This window comes from Panthera tigris, chromosome E3 (assembly GCF_018350195.1).
Source record: "Panthera tigris isolate Pti1 chromosome E3, P.tigris_Pti1_mat1.1, whole genome shotgun sequence".
Classification (NCBI taxonomy): domain Eukaryota; kingdom Metazoa; phylum Chordata; class Mammalia; order Carnivora; family Felidae; genus Panthera; species Panthera tigris.
In genome coordinates, this window is record NC_056675.1 from 22865278 (window position 1) to 22892957 (window position 27680).

Below are 27680 nucleotides of genomic sequence, written 5' to 3' on the forward strand. Positions count from 1 at the left end.
GCCAAGTCCGCATGTGCCACCCGGTAGCGCCCTGGGGAAGATCCCGGGCGCAGAGTTTCCTTCCCGGGTGCCTCCGGGGCCCAAGGCCAGCCGGCATCCTCGTGTCTGCAGGCCCGGGGCCGGCGACGGCTGTTCCTTCCGTTCGGCCGCGGCCCGATGGAAGAGCCTCCCGGGAAACCTCTCAGCTATGAGGAAAAGGAAAAGGTGCCGGGGTGTGAGGGAAGGGCTGAGTCGGAACTCTGACCCCTTGCGCAGGCTTTAGGCGTGTGTTTGTTTCCTCTGCCGTCCCGGGTAGGCAGTGATCTCTGACCTCTGGACGCAGCGGGGGTGAACGTATGGATGGAAGAATGCTGAGCTCACGTGGTGGCATTTAAAGAACAAATTTTCTTACAGCAGCAATGCCTAAATACGTACGAAATGTAAAACTGGATAAAGCCAAAGTCCCCTTTGACATCCTCTTCACTCCCACACTCTTTCTCACCCTTCGCTTCTCCCACCCACTCCCTTAGGGAAATCTCTGAACAGCCGGTGCTTCGGATCTTTTCGTGTGTGCAATGGACGGAGGTGGGGGGATTGGAGGGGTGTGATTTATTCCCTGGCCACCAAAAAGTGATGTGTATCTTTTTGTTCGTAAATGGTATGATCTGAATGGTTCTACAACGTCCTTTTTACTTATCCGTGTTTCATCCATGTCGATACATGTTAATCTGGCTTCTGTGTAGTGTTACGTATTAACGGAAGTGCATTCTTGTCTTTAGACATTACTCTGCTGAGAGACTTTGAGGTTGTTTCCAGATTTTGCTTCTACTGTAGATGCTCTGACCGACCGTCCTTATTCATGCCATCTTGTGCTAGTGCTGATGATGTTAACTTCAATGTATCTTGTGCTGGCTGTTTGAGGCTTTGTGCTAAACTCTTCATATTAACTCATCAGTCTTCTTAGTTTACCTTCCCGTGGGGAGTGAGATAGGTCATTTCCAAGTCAACAAAATAATTCTCAGATGATGGTAAGGTTGGTGATAAAGAGGACCCTGTGAGAAGCAGTCTAGCACAGAGGTTAAGAGCACAGATCCTAGGGATGCCTGGGTGGCTCAATTGGTTAAGTGTTGGACTCTTGGTTTCCGCTCAGGTCATCATCTAATGGTTTGTGGATTCAAGCCCTGCCTCCAGCTCTGTGATGAAGCACGGGGCCTGCTTGGGATTCTCTTTCTCTCCCTCTCTCTCTCTGCCCTTCCCCGTTCTTGCTCTTTCTCTGTCTCTCTCAAAATAAATAAATAAACTTAAAAAAAGAGCACAGATTCTAGAACTCAACTGTATGGTTTTGGATCATACCATTTATAAACTGTGATCTTGGGTGAATTGCTTTCCCTTAGATCTTCTTCTTTTTTTTTTTTTTTTTAATTTATTTATTTTGAGAGGGAGAGAGAGAGAGCGCAGGAGTGGGGTAGGGGCAGAGAGAGAGGAAGAAAGAACTCCAAGCAGGTTCCATCCACACTGTCAGTGCAGAGCCCGACGCGGGGCTGGAACTCACGAACTGTGAGATGATGACCTGAGCCAAGATCAAGAGTCATGCTTAACTGACTGAACTACACACATGCCCCTTTCTTGGATCTTCTTAAAGCCAGCTCCTTCCTCCTTCAGGTTTGGGCTCAAATGGTAGTCCTCAGAAATGCCTCTCTGGCCACGCTACCTAAAGTAGATCAGGCAGAGGCGCCTGGGTGGCTCAGTCAGTTAAGCGTCCAGCTTCAGCTCGGGTCATGATCTCACGGTTCGTGGGTTTGAGCCCCGCGTCGGGCTCTGTGCTGATAGCTCAGAGCCTGGAGCCTGCTTCGGATTCTGTGTCTCCCTCTCTCTCTGCCCCTCCCCTGTTCATGCTTTGTCTCTCTCTGTCTCAAAAATAAATAAAAAACATTAAAAAAAAAAAAAAGTAGATCAGGCACTCTCACATCTCCCTGTTGATCTGGGTACTGATTACCATGTGATATCATCTTATCTGTGTATGCGTTTTTTTGTTAATTATATGCATCCCTCACTCTGCCTAAGCTTGACCACTCTATCTTTAGCGCCTGAAACAATAACTGACACACGGTGTTTATACCTGACAAGAGATGCATTTGTTGATTGAGTGTCTGAGGATGCCAGCTCCTGCTGCCAGGGATCTCACAGTGAGAAGGGGGAACAGAAGTAAACAGACAGCATAGTGGATATAATAAGTACTGTGATAAAGGAAGCACAGCAGAGAGGTGGCATGTCTAACCTTGATTTCGGGAAGGACCTAGAAGTCTACCCAAGGAAAGTAAAATTAAGTTGAGGCTTGAGGAATCAGAAGGACTTAGCAAAATGAGTTGGGGAGGAAATGCTTCAGGTGGTGGGAACAGTTTATGTAAAGGTGCTAAGACGCTGGAAAGCTTGGTGCTTTGTGAGAAGTGAAAGTAGTGTGGGTGCCTGCTACTCCTCCGCCGTCTGCTGCTGAGGGACCTACTAAGCCCTGCACACTCGGGTCTGATAGACACTGTGTCCCTTCTCTCTGACTCTTTCTTTCCACCTGCTCAGCATTGTTTCCTGTTTTTCTTCTTCTTCCAGTTGAAGGAAAAGTTAGCATTCTTGAAAAGGGAATACAGCAAGACGCTGGCCCGCCTCCAGGTAAGTGAATCTTATTCTCTCAAATTGAGGTATCACAGTATGAACTACATACAAACAATTCTTCCTAATAATAAAGCTTTAAGATAAACCTTCTTTGTCTTAAATTTGTTCCGTTTTTGGAACGGAACAAAAAAAAGCTGTTTTTGTTTTCTCTAGCGTGCCCAAAGAGCTGAGAAGGTTAAGAATTCTGTTAAGAAAGCAGCAGAAGAACATGATTGCTTGTTCCAGCAGGACATTTCACCACAGCTAAACCACTCAGGTGAAGCTAGCCCGTTTACTTATGCTTGCTTTATTATTCATTTTCCGGGTATATTTGGTTGTGGTTCTTTTTCTCACAGCCAAAAGATAAAGACTAGCCATAGACTCTTTTTAAAGAGTATGTATAATTCACTGGTTCTTTGTGTACTCACAAGACTATGCAACCCTCATCACCATCTAATTCCAGCATGTTTTCACCATCCCCAAAAGAAGCCTTGTAGCCATCCTACCCGTAACCCCTGGCAACCACTAACCTACTTTCTCTGTGGATTTACCTATTCTGGGCATTTCATGTGAATGGAGGCATACACTGTGTGACCTTTTGTGATTGACTTCTTCCACTTAGCGTGATGTTTCCAGCCGTCATGCCTGCATACACACATCCAAGCATGCGTCAGCACTTCACTCCTTTGTGCAGCTGAGTCCTATTCCATTGGATAGATGATGTGCCATGATTCATGTATCCATTCATCAGTTGGTGGATATATGGGTTGTTTCTACTTTCTGCTTGTTATGAATTTTGGCTATTATGCTGCTATGAACATTCATCTGCAAGTGTTTATATAGATGTATTTTTTCAGTTCTTCTGGGTACACACTTAGGAACGGAATTGTGGGGTCATATGGTAATTCTCTGTTTAACTTTTTGAGAAATTGCCAAACTCTTTTCTACAACATCAGTACCATTTAACATTCCCACCATGATGCACAAGGATTCCTGTTTCTACACATCCTCACCACCATTTGTCATTTTCTGTTTTTGTTTTTTTTTTTTTTTAATTTTTTAACGTTTATTTATTTTTGAGAAGAGAGAGACAGAGCATGAGCGGGGGAGGAGAGAGAAAGAGGGAGACACAGAATCTGAAACAGGCTCCAGGCTCTGAGCTGTCAGCACAGAGCCCGACGCGAGGCTCAAACCCACGAACTGTGAGATCATGACCTGAGCCGAAGTCGGACACCTAACCAACTGAGCCACCCAGGCGCCCCCATTTTCTGTTTTTAAAATTATAACCATCCTGGTGGGTGTGAAGTGGTATCTCATGGTGGTTTGGATTTGTGCTTCCTAGTGACTAATGATATGGAACACCTTATGGCTTGTTGGCCATTTGTATGTTTTCTTCAGAGAAGTATCTACTCAAGTCCTTTGCCAATATTTTAATTAGGTTATATGTCTTTTTGTTCAATTATAACTGTTCTTAATATATTCTAGCTATTAGATGCTTATCAGATGCATATTTCATAAATTTTCTCCCATCTGTAATCAATGAACTGTTTTTTTTTTTTTTTGGTTGAATTGTTTAGTTGATCTTTTCCCCTTTCAACTTTTAGAAATTATATTTATTGTGTAAATATTGGAAAGTTGTTTTTTTTTTGATTAAGCACTTCTGTATGTACAGAGGAAAAAAATCTAGCTAGAAGTATTCTAAAAAAACAATGGTCATTACTCATGTTAATAGGTAATTTATAATCATAAAATTGGGGGCTATTGAAATAGAAAGGTGGTATTAAAATCACTTGGGGCACCTGGGTGGCTCAGTTGGTTAAGCATCTGACTTTGGCTCAGGTCATGATCTCATGGCTCATGAGCTCAAGCCCCGTGTCGGGCTCTGCATTGGCAGTGCAGAGCCTGCTTGGGATTCCCTCTCTCCCCCTCTCTCTCTGCTCCTCCTTCGTTCGCTCTCTCTGTCTCTCAAAATAAATTAACTTCAAAAAAAATTTTTTTAATTAATAAGAAAAATATTAATTATATATTTTTTCTCCTCAGAATCTAAAAATAAAGTATCTCCTTGTGAGACATTACAAATCAGCACCCATCTGGATGAAGAAACTGGAGAAAAGACACCTATCACACTTGACATTGAGCCTGAGTCCTTCAACCTTGGACATGGCCCCGTGGAAAGATTACATATACAAAGTGATATCCAAGAACATTTTCCCTACCAGGTCAGTGGTCCTAGTGGTGAGAAAAGGCAGAGTAAGTTGCCAAAGAGAAGAAAGCAGCAGCAGAGAACATTTACTTCACAGGCGAGAGAATCTTTCTTTGACACGGATTCACTCATACTCTCTGGAAAAAGACTAAAGGAACTGGAAGAAAATAGAGAGAATCCTAGAACACCTGTAACTGGAAGAACTTACCTTTCAAATTCTACGTGTGACATTCTGGATTCTCCAGCACCAGTGACAGAAACTAACGTAAGGGGTGTATTAACTCCACCAACTACCAAACCACAAAGAGTTGTTGATGCACTCGTAAGAGGAAATCATTTCCCCACAGTGTCTACACTTGCTTCATTTACTCCATCAAATAACAGTAGTGGTCAGCACCTTGAACATAAGCCTCCTAAAGGCGACTGTGAACTCATTACTCATGGTTTAAAAAACATTATCCCTGCTTCACCTGTAAACCTGGAGGCACAAGACCAAAAAATGACTGTCTCTACAGATAGCCCAGAGGTAAATAAAGCTGTAAGTGCAAGTGGCCAGCTGCCTAGAAGTCCTGACTTAGAGACAGATAATTTGTGCTCTGTGAATGAATTCGCTTACAATAACTTATCAGCAAATGGAAACCAAAATTTAAAAGGACAGAATCACACAGAGGAGTGTTTAAAATCTCCCCATAACACTCTTGATGATAGAAATGAAAGTCCTCAGGAAAAAGAGGTTGTAAGTCAATCTAAGAGTCTTAGCCCAGAAGTAATCTCTCCTGCTTCTGCAGAAAATCAAACACATTCTTGCACAATGCTCGAAGGCCTTCCATTTCCCGCAGAATATTATGTTAGAACAACACGAAGCATGTCAAGTTACCAGAGAAAAGTAGCCCTGGAAGTTGTAATTCAAAATCATTTGGGTGTCACAAAGAAAGGGTATAAAAATAAAAGTAAGGAGGCAACTAAAAATTTAAACCTTCCCAGTGAAGAAACTGACCAGAGTGGAATTAGGACCTCTGACACATGCACAAGACAACCAAACTCAGGAAGTCCTCAGAAACGTCCCTCTTCAACTGAAGTCAACTCTCCCCTTGGGCCCCCTAAAGATAACCTTTCCAGGAAGGCAGTTATCCAGCCATCTGGTAGGAGACACGGAAGAAAAACAAAGTCAATCTGCACCCCTGTATTAGATGATGGTGAACTCCTTTTGCCAACTTTTGGCACATCAGGTGTTAATAGATCCAAGGAAGAAGTTGCCTTGAACAAAGAGCAGAATGGAAAGGCAATTATTCATGGTAAGAAGAGAATTAAAGGTAAATCTAAGTGCAGTTGATGATGATGATGATGATGATGATGATGATGATAGCCAACACTTAATTGTGTCCCTGGTATTTTCTAAATGTTGTGCAAACACTAACTCCTTGCATCATCACAGCAACCCTACATGAGGCAGAGTCTGTTTTTACCCTCGGTTTACAGACGAGGAAACTTAAGGCACAAGGAGATTAAAGTGACTTTAATTCATGAAAGTGGCTTTAATTCATTAAAATTACAGAGCTGGGATTCAGACCTGGCTCTGTGATGCCAGAATTCACTAATGTGATTGAAAAGTTGACATGGAAAAGGAAAATGTATGAGATTTTCATCTAAAATTAGTATCTGTTCAGGTACAACACAATCTTTATCCCTAGAGGGAAGTTGTATAACCTACAGAGAAAGTGTTTTTGAGGTGAAATGAAATGTGTGTCCGAGTAGGAGTCCTTTGACAAACTTTCTTAGGGATGACTGAGTAATAAAATGCAATACATCCAACCAACTTTTTTTGGGTAAAATATCAAATATAGCGTCTGTGGAGATCTGTGGGATACAAAATATTGGAGAACAACAAGTGACATAATTTACACTTTTTTATTCATTTCCTCAGGAATTAATCACATATGATACACTGAGCAAAACAACTAGATAATTCACTCTGGTTCTATAGTAGACATCAGCAAACTTTCTGTAAAGGGCCAAATAGTATTTGTCTTTGTGCTCGGTTATAGCTAGTCAAGTATAGTGGCAGAGTAGCCACAGACAGTATATAATGTGTTCCAGTAAAACTTCATTTACAAAAACAGGCAGCCAACTGCTCTATATCATTGGACACAGGTTTTGGTCTATGAGCTATAATTAATTAAATACTTAATTTATTTTTAATTAGTTAAAAACCTGTAATCATTATGACTTTTTTATTGTCCTCTTTAAGCCAACAAGAATACAAAGCAATCAGAAAGTAGGGCAATCTAGTAATAATCTAGAAACATCTTTTTGTATACTTTGAAATACTCTGCTGTGGATTTAGTAACCTGCTGCTACATTAAACATTTTTTTCTCAGGGTGCCTGGGTGGTTCAATCGGTTAAGCATCCGACTTTGGCTCAGGTCATGATCTCATGGTTTGTGGGTTTGAGCCCCGCATCGGGCTCTGTGCTGACAGCTCAGAGCCTGGAGCCTGTTTCAGATTCTGTGTCTCCTCTCTCTGACCCTCCCCCACTTGTCCTCTCTCTCTGTCTTTCTCTCTCTAAAGTAAAAAATAAACATTAATTTTTTTTTCTTGAGGTGATCTTAACATAAAATGGACCATTTTGAATCAAGTGAACGATGTACTGGCATTTAGTACATTCTTGTGCCACCATGCCCCCTACCTAGTTCCAAAACATGTTCATCACTCCAGAAGGACACCTCATGCCCATTAAGCAGTTGCTCTCTATTTCCTTTCCACCCTAGTGCCTGGCAACCACCACTCTATATTCTCTCTCTGTGAGTTTACTTGTTTTGGATATTTCATATTAAAGGAATTATACACTATGTGACTTTTTTGTGTCTGGCTGCTTTCACTTAGCTGATTTTTGAGATTCATCCACATCACAGCATGTATCTATACTTCGTCCTTTTTTATGGCTGAATAATATTCCCTAAGTATGTGCCACAGTTTATTCATTTATAAGTTGGTGGAGACAGCTTTCCCCATCCCAGGCACTACTCCAGCCTTTGGCTCCCAAACATGCTCTGAAAAAGTGTCTGCAGAGGTGGTTGGGCCAACTGGGTCTACATGTTGCATGGTATAGAATTCCAGCTGCTTTAAGTGTAGTAAATTATTGGGGTGCTTGGATGGCTCAGTGGGTTAAGCATCTGACTTCAGGTTATGATATCGCGGTTCATGGGTTCAAGACCCCCATCAGGGTCTGTGCTGACAACTCAGAGCCTGGAGCCTACTTCAGATTCTGTGTCTCCCTCTCTGTCTCTCTGCCCCTCCCTGGTGGCACTCTGTCTCTTTCTCAAAAATAGGTAAACATTTTTTTTAATAGTAAATTACTCTGCTTGAAAGGGAGACTTACGTTTCCTTCAGTGAGAAGGGCCAGCGTTTTGTAGACTGTGTTCTGGTAGTCTGTTGGAATCATAGTTTTAGAACAGAAAGGACTGAAGAGATTCTTAGTCCAGTTCCCGTATGAGAGACAAGGGAAAATGAAGTGAATTGACTTGCCTAAGATCATGGCAGATCAGTGGCAGAGCAGGGACTAGACCCTGGTCTTCTTCCAGCTAGTGTCATCAGCACCATGCTGTTTTTGATGCTACAAAAAGAGAACTGCTAGTTAACCACCAACCTGTGGCTGATTCTTGAACCTGCTCATAGGTTTCAGAGTCATGGGTGGGAAGAGAACGAGCATTTTGCACTGTCTTGGAGTTCAGAAGCTCACTTTTGGTTGGGTATTGGATGTTTGCTGTTACCGCTGTTCCTTTCTATTTTAGGGAAGAAAGATGATCGTCAAAAAGAGGACTCCCTTTCTTCCAGAAATAATGCTTATTTGGCTTTGGATTCTGCTGCATTCAGGGCTTCATTTCCTAAGGATGAGATGCTAAGTTTAAAGCAACTGTCCTCTGTTCTCAAAACCACAGATTTTCAGTTACCTGATGAAGACTTTGGACCTCTTAAGCTTAAGAAACTGAAGTCCCAATCAGAAAAATCAGTGGAGCCTTTTGTATCAAAAATGTATGGGGATAAGCTCCTTAAGGAGGGAAACTGTGTTATTTTGGAAGAAATGACACCTACACAAATTGATATTGAAATGGAGGACTTGGAAGAGGAAATTCTTGTTCTCCCAGGAAAAGCACAACCTAAAACACCAAACCCAACAAGCCAGCCTCAGAAGAAGGGCCTTTCTTCATCCATAGTACTTTTCACTCCTTTCAATACCGTCACCCCTGAGGATAATGACAGACTGATGGCAGATGTGTGTTCGCCCGCCTTCCCCATCCTAGGCACTACTCCAGCTTTCGGCTCCCAAGCACGCTGTGAAAGAGTGTCCACGGAGGTGGTTGGATCAACTTGCTCTGTACCCCAGCTTCCTCACTTGAAAGACTGTGATCGGAAGCAAGGCGACAGTTGGGCCAGCCCCTCAAAATCAGATGGCAGCCCGGTTGTGTCAGGTCGGGAAGGACAGCCTTCCTGTGGCAATGATTCTGGTTCCCAAGCAAAACTTCTTCCCACTGAGTCAGTCACTTCCGAAGAAAATCAGCTGTGTGGAAATCTGCACGTGGAGTCATGGAAACAGTCCACTGAGCAGGTACGGTCCACTTCCATGGTAAGATTTTTCTATGATGGAATGAAAGATCTTAGCGAATATGGGCAGCATGACTTTCTTACACATTGGCTCCTCAGTGTTTAGGAATGGATGAATGTGCTTCTTTGTTATGATTTCACTGTAACCATTAAGTTCAGTTGGGGAAAATTTAAGGTTAATATAAAATGTGTTTTTAAATATGGGGGATCCTATTCCCTTTGTCATCAAGGAAGCATTTGCATATAGGGCTTTGCTGCTGTTATCAGAGGAAATAACACATATTGAGTAGACACGATGAAGGAGCAGGGTGGGCAGACGGCATCTATAAAGCATAGATTAACAGTGTGACTTTTATTTTCACAGACTGAAGTAGGAGACCTTCCTGCTTGTAATGGCTTAATCCCAGGCCACCTACAATTGGTTTCGAAGTTAAAGGTCAGAAGACCATTCCCTTTTGGTGTGTCGTGTGTCTTACATGTAAAAAATTTAATGAATTCATAGGAAAATTAGGATGAATTTGATCTGTATCTTCACATTCTTAATTTAGCACTGTTAAACGAACTTGGCGAAACAGATTCAGAAAAAACCTGTAAACTCTTTGTTTTTCACAATACTTAGCTGTATTTATATCTTGAGATCTTCTCCAGAAGAAGTTTATATGTCAAGCTGTTGCCAAGAACAACTTAAGCTAACTCAACTTTGTGTCTAAATGTAAATCAGGCATCTTGACAGAGAGAGTCATTCATGATCCTCCTTTCCAAATGCTGTAGTTTCTAGAAGGATCAGTTGTGATTTATGAGAAAATAGGTAGTGGTTCCAGATTATAATGAATGGTTAATCTTTCATATGCTGTGTGTGTGTGTGTGTGTGTGTGTGTGTGTGTGTGTGTGTGTGTCTAACTCTGAGAAATGTAAGTTACAATATTCTGTTAATGATATGTTAGTAAATCCAGAGAAGTGGATTGGACCTGTGTCCTAGTTAACTCTTTGTATGTAGTGCTTGAAATAGCATGATACACAGCAGGGTTTCTCAATCTGAGCAATCTGGACATTTGGGGCTGGATAATTCTTTATTGCAGGGGCAGTCCTGTGCATCGTAGGACATTTAGCAGCAGCCCTGCCCTGCCTTATCTATAGAGCCACTAGCACCCCCATCCCGAGTTATGATAACCAAAAATGTCTGCAGGTATGGCTAGATACCCACCAGGGAAAGTTTGTGAAATTCCCCCCAGTTGAGAACAACTGGTGTAAAAGAAAGAGATTCAAACCCACATAAACTCTTTCTGCCAACTACTAGTGTGTGACCTGGGGCAAATTATTTACCCTCTGAGCTCCAGATTCCTTTGGTATAAAAGATACATAGTAATAGTCATTTCAAAGTTATTCTTGAGTCCATTTTAATAACTTGGTTTCTTAAAGAATCAACCATTTCATTTGTATTTTCTAATTTGTAGGTAAAAAGTTATTTATTATTCTAGTAGTTTTCTTGTCTGTGTATATTCAGTTAAACCTCTCTCCCGATTCCCCATTTTCTAAAGTACTTTTTTTCCTGCATCAAACTTAAGAGATTTTCCATTCTGTTGGTCTACAACGCTTTTGGTTGTATTGATTGTTAATTAGTTTTTTTGTTTCCTATTTCATTTGTTTCTGTTTTTATCCTTAATAATTCTTTTCTTTTTCATTGTGCTTACTTTCATTGTTGTTTCACTACCTTTTTGAGCTGTTTTCTTTATTTTTATTTTTCTTCTTTTCTGATAAATGCCTTTATGATTGTAAATTTCTTTTGGAAATACCACTTTGCCATGCTCTGTGTGTTTGGATACACAGTGCTCTCCTTGCTCATGTGGAAATACAGTGGACTCTTGAACAACATGGGTTTGAACTGCAAAAGCCCACTTACATGCAGATCTTTTTTCAGTAAACACATTAGAATTCTTTTACAGAATTGTAATGTATATTCTCTTCCTTATGATTTTTTTTATTTTAAGTTTATTTTGAGAGACAGAGAAAAAGAGAAAAGCACAGGTGGGGGAGGGGCAGAGAGAGGAAGAGAGAGAGAATCCTAAGCAGGCTCTGCATTGCCAGCACAGAGCCTGACGTGAGGCTCAACCTCATGAGATCATGGCCTGAGCCAAAATCAAGAGTCAGACGCCTAACCGACTAAGCCACCCAGGCGCCCCATCTTATGATTTTCTTAATAGCGTTTTCTTTTCTCTATACTTTATTATATACAGGACATAATACATATAACACATGAATATGTGTTGATTGACTGTTTCCATTATCAGTAATGCTTCCTTCCAATAGTAGGCTATTAATGTAGTTAAGTTTTGGGGAAATCAAAAGTTATATGCAGATTTTTGACTACGCGGGAAGTTGGTGCCCTTAACCCCCATGTTGTTTCATTTTTATTCCCTCTTCAACCCGTGGGTGGTTCATCAGGATGTTTCATTTCCAAATGGGCAAGTTCTTATGGGCCATGTTTTGTGATTAAATCTGAATCTGTTCCATTCTGGAGCTACACATTTTTAGATCCATCATGATATAAGTGTGTGGGGGCAATTTTTTTTAGTTACATAAGACTCACAAAGCTTGCTTTCTTTCTTTCTTTCTTTCCTTTTAAGATTTTATTTATTTTGGGGGCTCCTGGGTGACTCAGTTGGCTAAGCGTCTGACTTTGGCTCAAGTCATGATCTCACAGTTCGTGGTTTCGAGCCCCACGTCAGGCTCTGTGCTGACAGCTCAGAGCCTGGAGCCTGCTTCGGATTCTGTCTCCCTCTCTCTCTCCCCTCCCTTGCTGGCGCTCTTTCTTTCTCTCTCTCTCTCTCTCTCTCTCTCTCTCAAAAATAAATAAACATTAAAAAAAATTTTTTTAAAGATTTTATTTTTATAAATTTTTTAATGTTTATTTTTGAGAAAGAGAGAGCGCGCACGCAAAAAGGGGAGGGGCAGAGAAAGAAGGAGACACAGAATCCGAAGCAGGCTCTAGGCTCCGAATTGTCAACACAGAGCCCGATGTAGGGCTTGAACTCATGAGCCGTGAGATCATGACCTGAGCCAAAGTTGGGTGCTTAACCAACTGAGCCATGCATGTGCCCCCTAAGATTTTATTTTTAAGTAATCTCTCCACCCAATGTGGGGCTCAAACTCACAACCCCAAAATCGGGGGTCACTTGCTCCACCAACTAAGCCAGCTTTGACCTGTATAAAACTTTAATTACATTTACTTAGTATTTCATTTAATCCTTGGAACCCAGCACTTTTCATATTCATATTCTATATTCATATTCTATTCATAAAACAGACCCCAAGTGGGGCGCCTCAGAGGCTCAGTCGGTTGAGCATCCAACTTTGGCTCAGGTCATGATCTCACCGCTTGTGAGTTCGAGCCCTACATCAGGCTGTGTGCTGACAGTTCAGAGCCTGGAGCCTGCTTCAGATTCTGTGTCTCTCTTTCTCTCTGCCCCTCCCCCGCTATGCTCTGTCTCTCTTTGTCTCTCAAAAATAAATAAACATAAAAACAAACAAACAAAAACAGACCCCCAAGTATCCCTTTAACATAAGTGTTGTTGCTATTTATTTCAGAATCCTTCTGGTTCCTGTTCCGTGGACGTGAGTGCCATGTGGTGGGAAATAGCCGGTTTCAAAGAGCCATGTATCATAACTGCCTGTGAATACGTAGTTTCTCTTTGGAAACCTCTAGATACTTGGCAGTGGGAAAAACTTTATTCCTGGCACTTTACAGAGGTAAGTCAGAATCTTAGAGCTGGGAGAGGTCTTTGCAATTATTTACGTGGTAATATAGATGGGCAGCTTACCAAGAATGGGACCTACAACCATGTAAGGCAGAACAGAGGGATCAGTAATTTTTTCCAACATTTCATTATGCAGATTGTCAAACATAGAGACAAGTTGTACAGTGAGTACCCATATGCCTACCATCTGGATTCTACAGTTAATGTTGTGCTCTGGTTTGCTTTATCGCCTGTTTTTCGGGAAATGGATTTTTATACTAGATATATTGGAGAAGCTTAGAATTTCGTGTCTTTTCTGACTTCTAAATTTGCTGATACTTGTATTCCTTACCCCTCATCAAAACATTTTTCTTGCTTCCTTTCTTAATATATTTTCTTCTAGTCTTTGTCCACCTTCATATGTATCTTACGTGCTTGCAGTCCTAATGTGCTTAAAATTTTTAAATTTGCCTTTTCTCACTTATACAAAAATTTTTCCTTATTTTTACATAATTCTTTTTTTTTTTTAATTTTAATTTTAAAAAAGTTGTAATGGTTATTTATTTTAGAGAGAGACGGAGTACAAGTTGGGGGCTCCAGAGAGAGAGGGAGACACAGAGTCTGAAGCAGGCTCCAGGCTCAGCTGTTAGCACAGGGCCCGAAGCGGGAGCTTGAACTCATAAACTGTGAGATCATGACCTGAGCCACCCAGGCGCCCCTCTACATATTCTTCATACTTTATTTTGAGTTTTATTTATTTCTCCACCTTTACTGAAGTAATATTGACAAAATTGTAATATATTTAAGGTGTACACTGTGATGATTTGATATATCATATATAGAAAGCACTCCCACAACAATCGAGTTCATTAACATGCATCAGCTCACATAGTTTTTGTTTGTTTGTTTGTTTGTTTGTTTTTGGTGAGAACGTTTATGATCTACTCTTAGCAAATTTCATTCTTGTTCTTTGGTATATCCATAGCTTTTAGCACTGTGCTTTGTATAGTGGTGGTCAATAAATATTTATTTACGTGAATAAACTTATTTTAAATGACTGCATGATGTTCCCTTTGTCCACTTCTGCCAGAATTTATTTAAATTTTCCTTTATTACTAGAACTGTAGATTTCATTAAGTAAGTGCTGCTATATACATGGTTTTGCCTATAACTTATTTGGATTTGCAGCTTATAAAAAGAGGTGTTTGCTAAACTTTTGTTCAGTGTTTGAAACTATCCTGGTACAGTGAGAATAGAAGGGAATGTGACAGATTTTGGAAAATTTAGATTAATTAAAAATTAAACAACCAGGGGCACCTGGGTGGCTCAGTCGGTTAAGTGTCTGACTTTGGCTCAGATCATGATCTTGTGGTTCATGAGTTCGAGCCCCATGTTGGAATCTGTGCTGACAGCTCAGAGCCTGGAGCCTGTTTCAGATTCTGTGTCTCCCTCTCTCTCTACTTCTCCCCTGCTCACACTCTGTCTCTCAAAAGTAAATTTAAAAAATTTTTTAAATAATAAACTATATTGTTAAAAAAAAATGAAACAACCAAATTCAATTTTTGGCTATTTTTGTTTTATCTAGGTTCCAGTGTTACAGATAGTTCCAGTGCCTGATGTTTGTAACCTCGTGTGCGTGGCTTTGGGAAATTTGGAAATCAGGGAAATCAGGTATGTAACTCTCAAGGAGCAATTTTTTTCTTTCCCTCATCTTTGTCTCTGTCAGCTTGTTTTGAGTACAAGTTATAACCTAGGCTTGAATCTTGAAAGAATCTAAATTTAGATCCAAGAACTATTTGTTTCAAAAAAAACCTAGTGATAGAATTATATCCCTGACTCAAGTTTCCGTTTAAAATTGGACCTTAGGAGGGGTGCCTGGGTGGCTCAGTTGGTTAAGCGTCTGAGCTCGGCCCAGGTCATGATCTCACGGTTCGTGAGTTCGAGCCTCGTGTCGGTCTCTGTGCTGACAGCTCAGAGCCTGGAGCCTGCTTCAGATTCTGTGTCTCAGTCTCTCTCTGCCCCTCCCCCACTTGCAATCTGTCTCTCTCTCTCACACACAAAAATAAATAAACATTTAAAAATTAAAAAAACAAATTGAACCTTAGGGGCACCTGGGTGGTTCATTCAGTTAAGTGTCCGTCTGACTCTTGATCTCGGCTCAGGTCATGATCTCACAGTTTGTGGGTTTGAGCCCTGCACCGGGCTCTGCAGTCACAGCACAGAGCCTGCTTGGGATTCTTCATCTCCCTCTCTCTCTGCCCCTTCCTTGCATGCTTTCTCTCAAAAATAAATAAATAAACATTAAAATAAATAAATAAAGGTTTTTTTTTTTTAACGTTTATTTATTATTGAGAGACAGTGAGAGATAGAGCATGAACATGGGAGGGGCAGAGAGAGGAGGAGACACAGAATCTGGAGCAGGCTCCAGGCTCTGAGCTGTCAGCACAGAGCCTGATGCGGGGCTCAAACCCACAAACCGCGAGACCATGACCTGAGCCAAAGTCGGATGCTTAACTGACTGAGCCACACAGGCGCCCCTAGTCCTTTCATATTAAAGGCTAATTCCTAGAGGTGCCTGGGTAGCTCAGTTGGTTAAGCGTCTGACTCTTGATTTTTGGCTTGGGTCATGATCTCACAGTTTTTGGGTTCGAGTCCTGCATTGGGCACTTTGCTGGCAGTGTGGACAGAGACTGCTTGGATTATTGGTCTCCCTCTTTCTCTGCCCCTTCTCTGTGTGCACACACACTCTCTTTCTGAAAAATAAATTAAAAAGTGCTCACTTTGGCAGCACATATGCTAAAAAAAAAAATAAATAATTTAAAAAAATTTTTTAGTGTTTATTTATTTTTAGGGAGACAGAGTGAGAGCAGGGGAGGGGCAGAGAGAGAGAGGGAGTCACAGATTCCAAAGCAGACTCCAGGCTCTGAGCTGTCAGCACAGAGCCCGATGTGGGGCTCAAACTCATGAACCGTGAGTTCATGACCTGAGCCGAAGTCAGATGCTTAACCCACTGAGCCACCCAGGCACCCCCTCAAAAGTAAATATTTGAAAATAAAAAAAAAAAAAGGCTTACTCTTCTCCAATTTTCTTTTATACTTGGTTTAGGTCATTACTTTGTTCCTCTGATGGTGGATGTGAAAAGCAAGTGCTACTGAGTTCTGGAAATATAAAAGCTGTGCTTGGCCTGACAGAGAGGAGGCTAGTCAGTAGCAGTGGGACCCTTTGTGACCAACGAGTAGAAATCATGACATTTGCAGAAGACGGAAGGTAAGATGGTTGATTTTCATTATTTTTTTATTTTTTTTATTTTTTTTAATGATTTATTTTTGAGACAGAGAGAGACAGAGCATGAACAGGGAAGGGTCAGAGAGAGGGAGACACAGAATCTGAAACAGGCTCCAGGCTCTGAGCTGTCCGCACAGAGCCCGACGCGGGGCTCGAACTCACGGACCGCAAGATCATGACCTGAGCCGAAGTCGGCCGCTCAACCGACTGAGCCACCCAGGCGCCCCAAGTTGATTTTCATTATTAAAGAATGCTTTTATCACAGGCTTTCAGAGAAGCTCAGATCACTAGCCTCTTGTTTTTCTGGGCTGCAGGTATCGTATGGCAGGGTCTGCCTCAACACTAGGCTGTTTCATGGAAGTGGTTTAGAGAGGAGGAAGCTGGATGTAGCAGGGAGGAAGCCAGTGGAGTGGAGAGGCTCAGCAAACATAGTTTATTCTTTCTTCAGTCTTTGAAATCTCCATGTGCCCCTCAGATTTCACATGTGCCTCCAGATCCTAGACCCTTTTCTTGTTCTGCACTTGGTTTCCAGTCCTTAAATTACTGTTTAGGTGCTGACCACTTATAAATGTATATTTCTAGCTCTGAACCCAGCCTTTAGATCTGTGTGCCTATTTATTAGACATCTTGTGGGTATTTCAGATTCAGCATATTTCAAATGCAATTCATAACATCCTCTGTGTCTGTTATGCTTTATTGTGATTATTTACCTGTGTTTCGTAATAACAGAGGTCATGGACCTTCTTGTCTTATTTATTCATGACCTGTAGTAATCTTGGCAAGAGACAAATAATTGCTTGCTTAAATTAGCAAAGTATTAGTGGACATGAGAAGAAGCAGACAGATTTGAGAAAGAGGAGACTAAAATCATTAGGGCTTAGTGATTGAGTAGATAGAGGGGGAGGAGACAAGGGTAACATCCAGGTTTCTACATTTGTCACCTGGGTAGACAGTGGTACAATTCACTTAGATGGGAATGCAGAAAGAAACACAATGTTTAAAGAGAGAGGTGGCAAGTTTTTTGTTTTGTTTTGTCTTTTTGAGAGAGAAAGAGAGTGCATATGTCCAGGGGAGGGGCAGAGGGAGAGGAAAAGAGAGAATCTTAAGCAGGCCCCATGCCCAGCTTGGAGCTCCATGCAGGGTTCGATCTCATGACCATGAGATCATGACCTGAGCCGAGAGCATGACCTGAGCCGAAATAAAGAGTTGGACAAGATGCTTTACTGGGTCAGTTAGACACCCAGGCCCCCCTGGCAAGTTTAAATTTGGATATGATGAATTTGAGGTGCTTGCAAATATATCCAGGTAGAGAATATAAAAGTAGTGTATGTTTATTGTAGAAAGTTTTGAATACACATTTTCTAGTTGAAATTTTTTCTGGTATCAGATTAGTGCATGTTATGGATAGCTCAGCAATATGTAGAAGAGCTGTTTAGAAACTGCTTTGGTACAAAGTGCTAATTTTTAATACTGTTTTAAATGCAGAAGCAAAGAAAAACAATTTTTGATGTCCCCTGAAGAGACTGTACTAACTTTTGCTGAGGTGCAAGGGGTGCAGGAAGCTCTGCTTGGGACCACTGTAATGAACAACATTGTTATTTGGTAAGCTTTCTCTTGAGGGCCTCAGTTTCTTCTCTTATAGGAGGGTATACCTCCAATTTCATGGGGTTGTTAAGATTAGAGACTCTGTAAGTATGATTGTGTTTGTTTTTTCCTGTCAGATGACATATACTTGTCTCAACAAGAACATCATATTAATTCAGACATTCGGAAAAAAGATCAGTCCGAGTAGACTATTTCAAAGTAAATGAAATTTTACCATTGTCAAAAATGTACAGTTGTTCCTCCTTCTGGTTGATGGCTTTTATCAAACCAACTCTTTTTACCTCAGATAACTATAAACTCTGCACAAAGTATAAAGAACAACTATCTGAAGGCACTGGGGAATGAGAAAAAGAAGAAAGATACTGGAGAGTGGTGAATAGGAAATAGTAGGCAAGTTCCTGTTCCTACAGCTTTTAGCCAGAGGGCAAGCCCTAGTCTGCACATGGGGGACTAAAAGCCTGCGAGAAAACCTTCTGGCCCTGACTTAAAGAACCAAAGGACAGAGTTCAGGGTGACCACAGCAGCTAGCAAGTGAGGAAGAGAAATCCCCATAAAGAGAGAGCTGAAGAATGAGCCTCAAATTCTGAGCTATAATCTTTACCTGGTAATCTGGCTAGCCTTTAAACTACATGTGTACAGGTCAGACTTGAAGCAGCCCAGGTAAGGCAAAAAGAACTGAATTGGGTTTCCAGCATTTGGAATTTTGGGTAAGCCAAGTTAACTGTTTGGGGGGGGGGGGGGGATCAATATTCTTTAGAGGAATCTAACAGAATCCAGAGTTTATGTGATGTGTCATTCATACTGTCTACAATCCAAAATTATAAAATATATCTGATTAGAGGAACCAGGTTAACAAATTTGTGATAGGGAAACCAGAGTCAAGGAGTCCCCAGCCACTTCTCTTTCCTTACCCTGGGGAGAACCTTACCCAGCCAAAGGTACTTTCAAGGTTAGTTTGTATTAAGACAATAAATTAATTTTTTTTTTTTTTCCCCTCAGAAGCCCTCTCCTTTAACTGGTTCTGCCCTGTCCAACCCTAACTCTCTAGGAATAAGCCAGGAGAGCATGGTCCTTAAGAGAATCTTTGTCCCCTCCCCACCTGGGGGCCTCTGAAATATGACCATGTCCTAATCTGCCAGGAGACTGTGTTTTCAGATGGCCCTACTGTCTAGAGCAGCAGGTTTCCACTTCTGGCATTAGCTCAGTGTTTGTGTATGGAGGTCTAATTTGGGGACAATATTCCTTACCAAAGTTGTCTTTTCTGTTCTTGCTGGTATTTCAATAGTCTGGACCTTCATTATTTGGTTCTTGAACTATTAATATAATCTAGCAATCGGTCTCCTTGTCATCAATCAATATCCTACCTCCAGATCTTCTTTCATACTCTTACTGTATTAACATTCTTCCTCCCAGCCCTCCCCTCCCCACAATGTTTGCTTTTCTTCAGCTTCCATTTCCCCAATGCCTTGGTACAAAAATTTCTCTCCAGCTAGTCCATACTCCTCAGCTCCCTGTTTTCTTCCCATCCTAAGAGTAATTTTTTTAGCATTTTATATATATAATGGATTGCAACAGAATTTGAGGTTGAGGAGGGACCTTTATACTTAAATTCAAAGTGTAAGTTCTAAGTTTAAGGGGTATCTTCAGTCCCATAGTTGCTTTGAGCTCTGTTGTAATACCTCAACTTTCATTGACATTTCCCTCTCTGAACTCATATTGCCTTTTTTTTTAAGTTTTTAAATATTGCCCTTAAATTTTTTTTAATTTATTTACTTATTTTGAGAGAGAGAAAGAACACAAGTGGAGGGAGGGTCAGAGAGAGAGAGAGAGAGAGAGAGAGAGAGAGAGAGAATCCCAAGCAGGTTTCGTGCTGTCAGTGCAGAGCCCATTGCAGAGCTTGAACTCACAAACTGTGAGACCATGACCTGAGCTGAAACCAAGAGTTGGACGCTTAACCAACTGAGCCATCTAGGCACCCCAATCAATATTGCCTCTGTTTTTTAACTTAGCGTATGCTACTTTGTGTTATGGAAGTCCTTGAAGATGGGTACATACCTTTTGTCTTTCTCAGGGCCTGTCTTAACACCTTGTGTAGGCTACTTACTCAAAGATGTATGGATCATATTGTCTATCAAAAGTTCTCATTTACCTTTTGGGCTCTATGTACTTTGTTGGTCACCTTTCCTGTTTAACTCCTGATGTATTAAATGTCTAAAGTGATTCATATTATACTCAAGATTCAAGTGGCCCTTTTTGAAGCTTGCTGAAGGTTTAAATATTTAATTTTGGTTAAGCTATATTAACTGAGCACCCATCTTTCAATCATTAATGGATATTTGAGTCTCTACTTATATACTGTTTGCTGTGAGAGATGTAGATATGAATCCTTGTTCCGAAGCCTCTAAAATCTAGTCAGTAAGATTGCTTTACAATTCAATTTACAATTCAAAGCATACAATTCCTGTACAATTCAGACAAGGTCAAAGTGATAGAAATTTGGACAGAGTGCTTTGGGACTTGAGGAAAGAGCAGTTACTAAATATAGAGCATATGTTAACCTCTATAGGGGATAAACCCATTGGTGTCCCTGGCAAGGAAAACCTTGCATATGTACATGAGCATTTAGATTTCCGTCTTTTGTTTTTATACACAGAACCTGGTCCACAGAAGATTCAGAAATATTTGTTGAATGAATACATTACACCCTGTTACAGTCTATATTAAATTAAAAATGAGGCACAAGGACAGTAATGAAGGGAAGTGGAGGAGAAGAGATTTCTGTGGGTTGGTGTAGGCAGGGAGAAGTCAGAGAGTCTAAGTTGAACTCCTGCCGCTAGCTGGAGGCAGGACATAATCGAGGCCATAAAGAATGGAAGGGCATTCATTGGTCGGTAACAGAGATGGGAATTGGTCAGGATTGGGGAGGTCATTGGGAGGATAGCTTGAACAAAGGTGCAGAGCCAGGAATATGCATGATAGGGAACAGTAATGTAGGATCGTAGCACAGGATTCGTGAGGATTATAGATACTATGAAAAAGATTATGGACTCTATGTTTAGGTTAAGGGGAAATCAGCTGAGGGTTTTCATCAGTAGAGTTCCATGACAGAGCAGTTATCAACGTCACAAATGCTTAGTAAAGCTAAGAAGTGGTTCCAACAAAGTGTTTCTTCTTTCTTTCTTTTTTTAAAATTTTTTTATGTTTATTTTTGAGAGAGAGACACAGCACAAGCCAGGGAGTGGCACAGAGAGAGGGAGACACACAATCCGAAGCAGCCTCCAGGCTCTGAGCTGTCGTCACCGAGCCCGGTGCACGGCTGAAACTCAAGAACCATGAGATCATGACCTGAGCTGAAGTCAGACGCTCAACCGACTGAGCCACCCAGGCACCCCAGACTGTTTCTTCTTTATATTCACCCTCTTCTCTCTTCCTTTTTCCATTTTTTACCCCACCTCAGTCTTCCCATCTTTCTTTGTTACGTTGGTCTAGTTCTAGTATAAACACGGTAATAGAAACAGAATTCTAAATCTATTTTAGGTGTAGTCTCCTATCTAAATAAATTTGGTTTCCTGACCATTGTCTTCCAAGGAAAATTTAGGCATAATAAGAAATGTGACAAAATCATAATGCTGGAGCCATACCATGTGCCTAATTCCAATACCCAGTCAAATAAGATAAAGGAAAACTTTCCTCATGCAGTCCGGAGAGGTTTATTCCTAGAGACATAGCAGATTCAATCTCAGGCGGGACTGTCAAGTTAAACTACTGGCAATGTCACCCTCTGGTCCCTATTTGTAGCTCAGTCTGTAACTAAACAAATGTAACTACACACATGTAATTAAACAAAACTAAGGTACTGTGTCCCTTAGTTTCTCCCTTGGTCACCTCCTAAAGTATGCTGTGATAAATAACAGGATATTATGTGAAAACCAGTTTGCTAGAAGAATGTTATCAGCTTATTTATTTTTGGTGTCTAAGGAATTTAAAAACTGGTCAGCTCCTGAAAAAGATGCACATTGGTGATTCCTACCAAGCTTCAGTCTGTCACAAAGCCTATTCTGAAATGGTAAGTAGTGATCTGTTGGGACCACTTTGTGTCTGCTTTGTGTGTGGCTGTTGGTCTCACTGAGTAAGAGCAGTAACTTAGTAAGAAGTAATTAACAGACTCTCTCTGTTGTGTATCTTTTTCAAAATTGGATAACAGTGTTTGTCCTTTTTTTATTTTTTTAATTTTTGTTAACGTTTATTCATTTTTGAGAGAAAGAGAGACCCAGAGCATGAGTGGAGGAGGGGCAGAGAGAGAAGGAGACACAGAATCTGAAGCAGGCTCCAGGCTCTGAGCTGTCAGCACAGAGCCCGATGTGGGGCTGGGACCCATAAACCATGAGATCATGGCCTGAAGCAAAGTCAGATGCTTAACCAACTGAGTCACCCAGGCACCCTAGTTCTTTCTTGAAATCTATGGATGAAAATAAGTATTGGTATAATGTGACGGCTTGCTAAATTTTCTGGCTGTATGTCCTAAGAGCAAACGTTTATTTCTAGCTGTGAGTTTGTACTAAGAAATACCATGCCTGTTACCAGACTTGGCTCTCAACTGCATTGCCATAAATGATTTATGATGTGAACACATACCCTGAGAGAGGATGGTTAAATGGTCCTAGATGTGTTTTTCCCTTAGGCTTTAGTGTTTTCACATAGAAACGAAAACAGCTTCTCAGCCATTGTGTTAATAGACTTGACTTACAGTCTAGTTTGGACATCTGAACAGGCTGCAGGCAGCTGTCCAGGAGTCAGAGGTAACCCTTAAGTACCCACCATCGAGCCACAACAGAGGCGGTAGCGGGTGGCTTCACACTTGTATGGAGACTGATTTTCGCAGCCTCAGTGGCAACCCCGTGCGCATTAATACCACACGCTTGGAATACACGGGTTGTAACTTTCCCTGGCCTGGCTGGGTCTGTGGAATTGAACTCAGAAGATGTGTGATCTTATATAATCTGTCACATTATCTTGAGGCTACCTTTTTACATCCTTAAAATAACAGGGTTGAATTCATCTCTGAAATTATTACATTTACCTACTAGGCATTGAAATAACTTTGTATCTTTGTTACTACAACACTAATACCTATTTGATACTAAAGCATTTAACACAGAAATGTTTCAGATAGTAGATAAAACTCCATGAAGCCAACCTCTGGAAATAACTTAATAATTTAGTGCAGGAATCGGCAAAGTTTTTGTGTTAGTAAGACCAGATGGTAAATACCTTCAGGCAGGCCACATGGTCTCTCTTGTAAGTGCTCTGCTCTACCGCTGTAGCAGAGAATCTGCCGTAGATAAAATGAAACCGCATGGGCGTGGCCATGTTCCAGGTAAAACTTTTTGTATGTTAAAACCTTCCAGAACTTGAATTTCCTATGATTTTTCATATATCATAAAATATTTTTCTTCTTTTTTTCAACCATTTCAAAATGCAGAAATCATTCTTAGCTTGTGGGTCATACAGAGATAAGCAGTGAGCCAGATGTGGCCTGTGGGCCATAATTGCCAACCCCTAGTTAAGTATATGACATCGAACTTTTTCTTTCTTTCTTTTTTTATTTAAAAAATTTTTAAATGTTTATTTTTTAAGAGAGAGACAGAGTGTGAGTAGGGGAGGGGCAGAGAGAGGGGGAGACACAGAATCCAAAGCTCCAGACTCCAGGCTCAGAGCTGTCAGCACAGAGCCGACACAGGGCTCAAACTCACGGACCGAACCACGAGATCATAACCTGAGCCAAAGTCGGGTGCTTAACTGACTGAGCCACACAGGCGCCCCTAGCCTTTTCTTGACTAGATTTTCTAATTATAAAAGTAATTCATTTTATTATAAAAATTCAGTCATTCTAGAAAATGTATAAAGTAGAAATGAATGTTACTAATCCTAAGATGGTTCATAATTAATTTTCTCCATTTTACCTCCAAAGAGAATTACTTTCAATGTATAACATATACATATACAACCGTGAGTGTGTGTATGTCTGTGTGATATATATGTCTCCACACACAATCATGTTATTATTAGATCATATAATTTTAAAACCGGGAGAGGTCTGTAACACATTTTCCCATGGAAACAACCATAGGTGATGGTGTCTTTTTTTTTTTTGTCACTCTTGTTCTATAAGCGTAAATCGGCAATGCAGACTGGCCTAGAAATTGAGTCACCACTTACAAGGTTATTTTTATGGGAAAATGTGTTCTGAATTTTCAAAAACCAACTTGCCAATGAATATCTGTAGTTTGAGGACTCCGTTTGCATGTCTCTATGCCCTCTTTCCCTATGACGACGTTTCTCCAGATGGATGGTATGAGATATTAGTAGTGTCTAAGATGGAGGAAATTGGTGAATCAGCTACGTTCCCACCTACAAGACTGACTGAGCCCTGTCCTAGAGAAGCCAGAAGGCCAGCTCAGTGATCATCTCAACAGTTTGCCTGAAAAGAAAAATGAGCTAGTGATTTAGTGATTAAATCCTGGATACTTGAGACTTTTGATCATTCTTGTAATTCTTTGGTATTGTCTCTGCCAACCCTTTCTTTTTCCCAGCATACTCTTGCTGACTTATTTGGTTATTCATTTCTCTTTTAAATTAGGGGCTCCTGTTTGTTGTCCTGAGCCATCCTTGTGCCAAAGAGAGTGAGCCGTTGGGAAGCCCGGTGTTTCAGCTGATTGTGATTAACCCTAAGACAACCCTGAGTGTGGGTGTGATGCTCTACTGTCTTCCCCAAGGGCAGGCTGGAAGGCAAGTGTGTGCTGCTGTTCACTGAGTATGACATTTTGGAAGGCACGTGTGCAAATACAAAAAACCAGATGTTCTTGTGTCACTTAGATGAATGGTAAACATGAAATACTGCAGACCATAGTAAGAATGTCAAGTAGGAAGAAGTGTAAAGTTTAGTAGATCTCAGTCAAATCCCAGGTTCCCTACATTCTTATCCCCACCATTATGGGGTTGGATAGGTTATTTTATGTGTATTCAAACCCTGTTTTTCCCATAACAAAAACATTTCAAATGCAAATTAAGTAATTAATATTCTCTACAAAAATGTCCTTTCCATAAAACCTAAATTAAGAAAGTTTTAAATATTACTTTGGGAAGGCCTCTTTTACTTTGAAATCTGACGAGTCTCCATCGTGCAAGCAATTGATATTTATCTACTGACTGATGAGAAGATCTATTTATCAGTGATACCGTTATTGGTATCCCAGGTGTTCTGTGAGCTCTCTAGAGCTCTAAAGTAGTGTTGGTGTTGTTAGGCCACCCTAGCCACATCCAGAAGGGTCATTCCTAGAGATTACTTTTATTATTGTTTGAAATGCACAGCAGAGACAGAAAACAGATTTAGTAAATCAAGATCACAAAGTCTAGCTTTAACAGTTTACAAGGATAAGGAACCTTGGTAGGTGCAATGTATGTTTCTGTGTTTTTTGGGGATCTTGTGCCAAGCTTGCTGCATCAGTGTTCTAAAAGATGGTCTCTCTCCCTGTGCCCTTAGCCAGAAGTGGCATTTCTGCAAACGTTCTTAGCTCACCAAGAACCTCAGGACTGTCATCTGCAATACGTGCTTACATATAGAACTCGTTTCTTTGGATTTGGGGAGAGAACCGTAGTCGCTGGCCTAGAAATTTAGGATAAAGAGAACTATTCAATCAAGCATTTCCTTCGTCACTCTTCAAACTCATTTATTTAGCAAACCTTGATACCTATCTGGTGCCAGTTCCGTAGAGGGCACTACTGTTTCTAATCTCATGGAAATAGGAGGCAACTAGAGACTAATGTTCAGCACACAAAATGCCATGAGGCTTGTAGTGTTTGGGAGCACACAGGATGGAGGGAGCACCTTAACTGGCAGTGGAGGGTTAGGGAGAGACTGTCAAGGAAGACTTTGTGGAGTTTCAGATGTGTCTGGAGTCAATCACACAAAGTTGGGTGGGAGCCTGGGATAAAAAAAATACCATTTGGTTCACTCAGAACATTCACTGAAGGTTGACTCTTCGAGATGCTGGTGACGTGGCAGTGAGGAATAACAACTAATTTATATTAAGCCCTTAACGTGTATTAAGTACTTTGCTGTACTCCTATCATATTCCTATTATACTGATGAAGTTAAATAATTTGCCCAGGGTCACAGAGCTCTTACTTTGTTAGAATTCAGATCCAGGCAACTGACTGCAGCGCCCCCGTCTCTAAAAGACAGACAGATTCCTGTTTTACAATGTGCACATCTTGGTGGGAGAGCTAGCCACCAAGTATGGAAACAGGATCATCTCATGAGTGAAAAGTGCTATGAAAATAAAACCTATAACATGATAGGGAGCAGAGTACACGTGTGCCCTACACTAGACGGGAGATGAGGGATGACCTTTCTAGGGAGGCGACGTGCCTGCATGATGGTAGAATCCCAGCCCTGCTAAGTGAGCACACGGGAGAGGGAACAGCAGGAGCCAAGACACTGAGGTGGTCGGAGCATGGCCCGCTTGAAGAGTGGGAGGCAGGCTGCTGAGAGCTGGGGTGCGGGTGGCACGGGACACATCAGACACAGCCGGGACCCGGACGCACGGTTGTGTCCGGAACTACAGCACACCTGCCAGCTGCCCTGGGATTTCAAAGATGGGCATCACATTTCCAGGTATTTCTGTTCTTGTTGCTTCGGGGAGCGTGACTTTGGCTTAACTCGAAAAACTCTTTTGATATATGATTTGAATTGTTTCTTCTCTGCTTGCTATTAGGTTCCTGGAAGGTGATGTGAAAGATCATTTTGCAGCGGCAGTATTGACTTCTGGAACAATTGCCATCTGGGACTTACTTCTGGGTCATTGTACTGCCCTCCTCCCACCTATCTCTGACCAACATTGGTCTTTCGTTAAATGGTCAGGTACACATTCTCATTTGTTGGCCGGACAAAAAGATGGAAATATATTTGTATACCGCAACTAATTAGATGAAAACACAGCGCTCTGGATTTTTTGACCACTTAGTACTTTTTAGAGTTGTAACTGTAAAGAATATCTGGATGACATTTAAAATAACTACTTGTATTCCATTAAGACACATTTTTTTAATTCTGAATGTAAGTGGCACTACTGATCTTGAATGTTCATTTATACTTTGGGAGAAAGGATCTTAGATTGATTTTTGTAATTCTTCACATCTGCACATTTGCTTTTAAAGGTGTACATAAAGCTTCAGTATTAATAAATATTTATTTTGATACCTTCTGCTTGGCCTGTTACTTTTTCCCTATCCTTTTAAGATTGTTTTCTGAACAGTTAGTTGTTTTGTAACTAGAATATTTAGTCAGTGATGCTTGTATAACAAGTAAATTTCAGGGGTGCCTGGGTGGCTCAGTCATTTAAGCATCCGACTCATGATTTTGGCTCAGATCATGATCTCACGGTTGTGAGATTGAGTCCCATTCGATGCTGGGCTTAAACTTACAAACCGTGAGATCGTGACCTGAGCCTAAATCAAGAGTTGGACATTTAACTGACTGAGCTACCCAGACGCCCCCAGAGTCACTTTGAATCAACACAGTGGTATGTCCTGAGCCCATCATCTTTACCTTTGCCTGTGTGACT

General features: G+C 41.1%; 1 protein-coding gene across 1 annotated transcript; it reads left to right on the forward strand.

Annotated features, from left to right (window-relative positions):
* Positions 1-23: 23 nt before the first annotated feature.
* PALB2 (partner and localizer of BRCA2) lies at positions 24-27315 on the forward strand. Its single transcript, XM_042972082.1, has 13 exons — positions 24-204; positions 2584-2643; positions 2800-2902; positions 4666-6123; positions 8620-9434; positions 9795-9866; positions 13016-13177; positions 14750-14835; positions 16270-16431; positions 17935-18051; positions 22033-22120; positions 24695-24843; positions 26832-27315. Exons 1-13 carry the CDS (start codon positions 157-159, stop codon positions 27037-27039), a joined length of 3528 nt encoding a protein of 1175 aa, XP_042828016.1. The 5' UTR covers positions 24-156; the 3' UTR covers positions 27040-27315.
* Positions 27316-27680: the final 365 nt, after the last annotated feature.

Excerpts from the sequence above, each read along its gene's own strand:
- PALB2 (XM_042972082.1), top strand. The coding sequence starts at position 157 with ATGGAAGAGCCTCCCGGGAAACCTCTCAGCTATGAGGAAAAGGAAAAG. Across the intron at positions 205-2,583 it reads GCTATGAGGAAAAGGAAAAG|TTGAAGGAAAAGTTAGCATT; the intron begins GTGCCGGGGTGT and ends TTCTTCTTCCAG. Across the intron at positions 22,121-24,694 it reads ACAAAGCCTATTCTGAAATG|GGGCTCCTGTTTGTTGTCCT; the intron begins GTAAGTAGTGAT and ends CTTTTAAATTAG.